The 7,341-nt window shown below is 40.6% G+C and overlaps 1 protein-coding gene across 1 annotated transcript; it reads right to left on the bottom strand.

Moving 5' to 3' along the window:
- Positions 1–207: 207 nt before the first annotated feature.
- LOC115929636 lies at positions 208–5,719 on the bottom strand. The gene is made up of 3 exons (XM_030999233.1): positions 5,284–5,719; positions 1,147–1,341; positions 208–252 (listed from the first exon to the last, which is right to left on the bottom strand). Exons 1-2 carry the CDS (start codon positions 5,608–5,610, stop codon positions 1,192–1,194), a joined length of 477 nt encoding a protein of 158 aa, XP_030855093.1. The 5' UTR covers positions 5,611–5,719; the 3' UTR covers positions 208–252; positions 1,147–1,191.
- Positions 5,720–7,341: the final 1,622 nt, after the last annotated feature.

The following is a 7,341-nucleotide window of genomic DNA, read 5'->3' as shown; positions in this document are numbered from 1 at the left end:
ACAAAGCTGCTAGTATGCATATTTAGACGCACGATTTGAATTAATTAGTGAATGAATCTTGGCGGTTCGTTGATCACAGCCGAGTCTTACTGTGAAAGTTCCAAATTATGTACGATTGACCGGGTTAGATTCCGCGTAGTTAGATTCCCTTTCAGATTGGTGCCTATTCTGGTTGAGTATGTTGTGGTTGTTTTAGTTGGTTTGTTGTTGATAGTTTTGACGAGTCTGTAACCCCTGGATGAAGGTTTGTACCTGCAAATGATAACATGGATTTGAGATTAGAAAATAAACAGTTGCCAATAAAGTGGGATTATATTTTCTTTAAACTTTTTTTATAAATTGATTGTGACAATATGATTTATTCTTAATCGATGAAGTGTTTATCGAATGGAACTTTACTGAACAATATTTACGACTCTGCATGTCGATCAATAAGTTTCTGAGAAGATTATGAACTTCATCCAATAAGAATAAACCACATTGTCACACTCATTTCATGAAAAGAAGTATCACATTTTATGGGCGACATTGTAAATTATTTTTGCTTAGAAAACTCAAAGTTCCATAACTCTTTTAAGACCAAATGATATTATAATACTGTGGAAAATTTGTGTCGGGAATGCAACAGAATGTCCAGGGCCAGGCACTCACGAGTTCTCTAAACCAGGGATAGCATAGGTCTAAGATTGAAACAAAATTGAGAAGCGATATAGGGCAGATATAAATTTAGTAACAACAATATCCGTTTAATCCCTATAATGCGCCCGGCTACTATAGGCTGTTAGATTGAGAGACAGATGATAATTATAACGAAGGGATAAAAAGAAACGAGTGACAACAAAGCTGGGAGAGGATGAGAGAGGAGAGGAGAAAGTGTGCGAGAGAGAAAGAGAAAGAGAATGAGAAAGAGAGAGAGATAGAGAGAGAAAGAGTGAGAGAGATAGATAGAGAAACGGATAGAGATTGTAAGAGGGTATCCAAAAAGGAAAAATGCAATTCTTCTCAAGCTTTCTTTTGAAATAATCTCATTTTGCCACTACACCTGGCCCTTGAGATAAACTTTCTCCCTATATCAATTTTGTAATTATTTTTTATTTCATTCTTTTAGGTAAAAAAACGAACATGCCAAGAATGAATTTAACTTACCTCCCCCCATTGTGGCGAAATCTTTGGTTCCTGTATGCTGCCATCTTACGGCTGATAGAAGACATGCCCCACTGCGCTGTATCTGCAACGAGCCTCGTACTTCTTGCCGGGTCCAACGCAGTAAGTATGTTGATTGCACTTGCAGCGGAATGTCTTTTTGAACTTTTGCTTACACATGCCTTCAACTCTACAGGGCTGTAAAAAGACGGATAAAGACAATAAGCTAGTGTTAAAAGCGTAACACCAGCGAAACACTTAAATAGCTGAGGGAGGGGGAGGGGGAGGGGGAGAGGGGGGGGGGGGTAAGCCGAGAAAGACAAAGGGGAAGGGAGCCAGCGATGATAGACAGGCTTTGGAAAGAGAGAAAGAGAGAGAGAGAGAGAGAGATGGAGAGAAAGTGTGCGCGTGTGTGCGTGTGTGTGTGACGAACGATCTGTTACACATTTTGCCAAATTATTATACAAGAAGAAAGATTTCGTGTTTCGTGAAAGTATCCTTTGCATATTGATTATGACGTCGCACTCGTGCAAGTCTCAAAACACGTAAGCATCCAATTATTATAGTAACAGTATTTCTAGTGTGTTTGCTTCCGTGTGTGTGGGTGTGTGTGTGTATGTGTGTGTGTGGGGGGGGGGGTCGTCAGACGGGTAGTTGACACAAGGGCAGAAAGTGTGACGAAGAAGAAGAAAAATCGCATTACGAAAATTGAAAACCTGTTAATTTTTCTCGGATGCCGTTGTTTCAACATGACATTATCACGATTTCTATGCTTGTTTCTGCCCCTGCCCGTCAGTCAACTTCCTAATTACGAAATGATGACGTCAATGTTGTGAATTCAATGAGCTGAAAATGATTATCCCCGGCTACTCACTTGGAATCTTAGCAACCATGCATCACCGTTAGTAGTCAACTCCCTAAAAAGATCATCATCACAGTAGGATGGCATGCATGACTTGGGCCGAAACTGCCGTGCTACCATAAGGTGCGATGGCACGTTGTGACTCTATTCATAATCACTTATAAATCATCGGTCAAAGGTCACGATTCATTATCAAAGGCATTACATCACTTGTAATATCAAATGAGTGAATTTATGACTATCATAATGTTATATACCTCACTAAAGAAATCAAGCCATCTGATTGGTCGAAATTGGAGTCGTGGTTTTAGCCATTCCCGTAAAGAAATGACAAATGCCAATACCGGTTAACAGTCCAAGAGTGAGATCCCTCAACATTTCGGTTACCATTAAATTGGTAAAATTTTGCTGCGATACCAATTGGTTTACGTGTTAAAATGTTCTTTGAGCGAGCGTGGATACCATACTGTGCTTTTTGTCTGCGATTCCCAAACGATTGAAACTTTCAGTCATTTTTCAAGCAAAGATTACAGACAGTGTCTCAGATTTTACGTGATGTTTTAACCAATCTTTACTCAATAAAAGGATAAGGTAAGAATTCTTGATGGATTTTTGTTTCAATATAAAAGACATATAAAAGACATATCGTCTGCTTCAATATTAGAGGTCAGGCGCGCCTCAGGTTCATGGCAGGAGGTGCGCGCGTTCCCTTGAGCATATAAAACAGCTAGGCCTCTCAAAGCAGTTGATATCTCTGTATTTTATTTCTTATTAATAATAGTTCGTTCTTCTATAGCGCATTACAGAGCCGCAGGCGGGCTCAAAGCGCTCTACATAGGCCTACATATTATTACCCCGGTCATCGGATTCAGGCTTACCCGCATATGATGAATGCACATTCTCCACTCACTGGGGAGCATTCTAGCCTGGCGTCATTTTACAAGCGCACACTCGCTCATCTAATCACATTAGCTTTCGCATCCTACCGGGTACCCATTAAACACCTGGGTGAAGAATGGCACATGTAGATCAATGTCTTGCCAAAGGACATTAGTGGCGCGAAGGGACTTGAACCGCGGACCTGCGATCAACAGTCCGGTGACATATCCACTTGACAACGACACCTCTACGGTTCTTAACCTGAGGCTTTGAATAATTGTAAACCCAAGCCAATTTCATCTATGTTGTTTTCATTGAAGATAGAAATTGCAAACCCATTACCTGGTAAGGTTTTCAGCTTGTTGGAGCGCGCATATTACTCATCACCACCATTGGTTTTGTTTACTGCAAATAGCGCAAATACAGTTGGTCAAATTTAAAGAAGTTTGATATGTCACTCAATGAGCTCGTTGAATGCGCCATTAGAAAGGCGATTCAGGTAGACAATACCCCTTCGACTATCACCCCTCCTACAACGTACCCAGACAACTGCTGATAAAACGACAATTAACCCCGGACTAAATAGTGTGGTACGGTATGCACTGAAACAGCTCCCGTAGGATTTTTGTGCCAAAGTTTTTGTTTTTTTGCATTCTTGGATTCATTGGGGTCCAAGCTATCAGAAATTGATGGGGGTTCAAATTTTCCCGAAGACACCAAATTTCCCTATTGCGCGTTTTATAAGCCATTTTGGCGCCCAATATGGACCCCCCCCCAGGAAATGAAGGAGGGGTCTGAAAATTTGAACCCCATCATTTTTGGCCAATTGGGACCCTTTTGAAGCCAAAACAGCAAAACAGCAACAACAAAAAACAAAACAGGAAAAAAAAATCCTACGGGATTACATACCATACCGCACTAAAAGCCCCGCAATAACTTCCAACTCAAAAATCACACTTATGACTTTAATGAATAGTAAGTCTTTGAATTAGGCATAGGAGAGCTGTCCCGGGGTATTTGCCAGGGTTAATAAATGTCCCAGGGGTACTTGTCCTCATGAGTTAGCGTACAGGGCAATTGTCCTAGTGCATCTTTCTCCAAGGGTAAGTTGTCCTAGACAGGAATCATTTAAAACCCCTCTGCACTAGTTTGGCATGGAGGGATTAGACCTCCCCGCAAGGTCACTGGCAGGTGGTTATCTCATCAAATCAGCTCTCAATTAACGTAAGAAAAAGGGCATCATGGGGATCAACGGGTACTGTTGTTGTTGGCTGTATAGAGGGCGCAAGTAGCTATATGTAGTGCAGTGGGGCTTTAAGTTCAATGACCCTGTTTCATAGTGAGGCCTATTGATCACAACTGAGATATTGTTTGCTGTGAATTGAAGGGGAAACAAAATCCATGCATGGCCGAACATGGAAGGAGTTTGTCATCACTAATTGATAAAAATAGCTCCAATTAGGAAGCATAATGACCCTCTAGTATTGGAAAACTATCGCCTCATTATACCTACTAAGAGCAGTTAATGAGCTCATTCATGTTTATGGGTACGGATGATTGACCATTTGAAGGTCGATATGCCCAGCTGAGCTCATCGTAGTTGACTGCCTCGACTGTTTTGGAATTCATCGCAATGGCTTCCGCGCCTGCTCTCACACTTGCTAGCTAATATCCCCAATTCACTAGAAATACAATCATGTATGGCGACCATGGAGATCTGTGAAAATTTCGTAAAGCGTGGTAGAATTTCCCTACAACCTTATATTTGATTTTACTACAACTTCTGCTGCAATCTACCTGCGATAAAGGTGATGGCGATATAATGCCACATTCTCGCCCCATTTCGAGACCGATGACATGCACTGCCTTTGCAATCTAAGTAATAATAATATGAGGCTCATACGTTTAACAAACCCTCGCCACAGTGGTACTGCGAGCGGGGCAACTTTGATTTGGTCATATAATATTGTGTAAGGAAAGCGCGCACACACATCACAGCTGAAAAAAAGAAGAAGAAAACAAAACAAAAAACAAGCAAACAACATCTGTGAAATTTGAAATTCGTCTGTTTACGAAGTCATTTTCCGTGCTGGAGTTGCTCTTTTCTTGTTTGACTAGATAACGATTTAATATCAAAGGTTAATCTATAATTTAAAGTGGAAGTCCACCCTGATATAAATTTGGTTTTAATAGAAACAGAAAATGGGAGAACAGGTCAGTGAAAGTTTAAAAAAATTCCGATTAAAAAAATGTTGTGACTTATCTTGCGAGCTATTGGCCCTCCCATATTTGCCCTGCATTAAAAAACTTCAAACATGCATAGTTTCCCTTAAGAAAATTTCCAAATATACATTCACCTTACATAATATAAGTGTTGCAAATATTAAATCAAATCTCACCAGGAATGATGTGTATGCTGTAATGGATCGGTCCAGTGAACTTATACCCATAAAATTCTTATTCCACCTTGCTCCCCTCCTGTCTCGCTCGTAGAGTTCTAGAAGGTAGTCCTGCGCAGTCTGTCCTTCCATTGGCATCATTCTTTTATCTTCTTCTTCCCCGATCGCTCCAGCTTCCATCATCGGCATCTCATCGATTCCTTCTAGGTCGGCATCACCGAGGAGACCGGCGACGTCTCCGGCGTCCTCTAATTCGAAGGCATAGCCTTGGACGAGCGAGATGAGGCCAAGACTCAGGCAGAGGAGTAGAGTGGTGTTTGGTGCCATGTTTTGTCACAGGTTTAGGCTGATGTCGCTTGGGGTGGTTCTTTGCTTCAATGGATTGCTGTGGACTGGTTTGATATCCCTAGTTTTACCTGTGGACAGATACAAAGAGAAGCGATTAAGAGAATTTAAGAGACAGAGAGACAGCGCGAGAGAGGGAGAGAGAGACAGACAGAGAGAGAGAGAGAGAGAGAGAGAGAGAGAGAGAGAGACAGAGAGACAGAGAGCAAAGTCAAATATATATCAAAGACATATTGCAATTTATTGACTGAGTGCATTCATGTTGCATTAAGCAACACATGCGAGAAGGGGCATACCCTCAAGGTTAAATCAGAAACGATCGAAGAGACATGTTATATTTTGCGAATAATCAGTCCATTATTAACAATAAAATATAATGCATGAATAGAACAATTGTTATCATTAATTATTGATCAACTGCCTAGCAACCAGTCATCGACCGGTCCTTTCTGAAGCATTTTGCGATGGTTGATACTCGATTCCGTTCATAACAGTTACTTATCCATTGTGCATAAATCGTAATGTGCTCTCGACCAGCATTGCAAAAACCTGATGAGAGATTAGAGATACAATGGACATAAACACACAGAAAAAGAGCCTTCTATACTGAATCTATTAGCTACGCATATGTAGATGAGGAGTTTATGTCATTATTACCAATAATACTGGAATCTGGAATACTAAAAATAATGTACGCTTCTAACAATGAATTCATGATGATAATGACTTAAGATTACCCCCCCCTGAAATTAGTTTCTGCGAATATAAAAAGAGAGAAAGAAAGAAAGAGAGAGAGAGAGAGAGAGAGAGAGAGAGGGGGGGGGGGTGGGGACCACAAGGCAACGGCAGATATTCTGCGATTTCTTCTGCATTTTTCTTCTCATATAATTTAGTGCGAGTGAGATTGTATTTGATAAAAAAAAGAAAAGAAGGAAATTGTGCCGCCCCCGACGGTAAATTCCGGATCTTTCATTGATATCATTTTCAATTCCTTGAAGTGTCTCCTGAAAAAACTGAGCACCGCCCCAATCCTTTTAAAGATGACCCTGATGTATTAGAAGGAAACAGGATTATCTTCAGTTTTTGACACACTTGATACACTCCAGCATAAAGCGGTCAAAGACATTCCCTATCTTGAATGAGATGATAAAGAAAGTCGCGGTGCAGTAAACATATTCAACGATTATGTATCGTGACATTTTAAAAGGTATAATTTCAATGTTTTGGAAAATGGACGTCTTACAAGTAATATTTAGTTTCAATGGATGATGACAGAAAAGCATAGATTTCCGTTTTCCGTTCTCTGGTTTTGAAATCGCCATGTTTCAAAAGGCGATCACTTCGACCGAGAACAATTTAAACACAATAGTTTCGTACGCACAAATATGACCGAAAATATAAGAGGACGGTTGAAGACATTTAAAGCCCCACTGCACTACTTAGCTACTTGCGCCCTCTGTACAGCAAACAATGCCTAATCGGTGACTATTGGTCCCCCATGGTACCCTTTTTCTTTTGTTAATAGAGAGCTAACCATGAGATAACCACCTGTCAGTGACCATGCAGGGGTCTAATCCCTGCTGGACAAACTAGTGTAGAGGGGCTTAAACATTACATTCATCCCTGCAGATTTTAATCTCTTTATGGTAACCGCGTCACAAGCCTCTTGCTTTTAAAGGTGATTGACTCCTTATTCTATGCATTTTAATACAT

Source organism: Strongylocentrotus purpuratus, unplaced genomic scaffold (genome assembly GCF_000002235.5).
Source record: "Strongylocentrotus purpuratus isolate Spur 01 unplaced genomic scaffold, Spur_5.0 spur5_contig_861, whole genome shotgun sequence".
Classification (NCBI taxonomy): domain Eukaryota; kingdom Metazoa; phylum Echinodermata; class Echinoidea; order Camarodonta; family Strongylocentrotidae; genus Strongylocentrotus; species Strongylocentrotus purpuratus.
Note: the sequence above shows the minus strand (reverse complement) of the source record. Positions and strands in the feature narration are given on the sequence as shown.

What these genes read in the sequence shown, in the direction of transcription:
- LOC115929636 (XM_030999233.1), bottom strand. Translation starts at nt 5,610, where the DNA reads ATGGCACCAAACACCACTCTACTCCTCTGCCTGAGTCTTGGCCTCATC. An exon ending in CAGCATACACATCATTCCTG is followed by an intron (nt 1,342 to 5,283) that starts GTGAGATTTGAT and finishes GTCTTTTTACAG; the next exon opens with CCCTGTAGAGTTGAAGGCAT.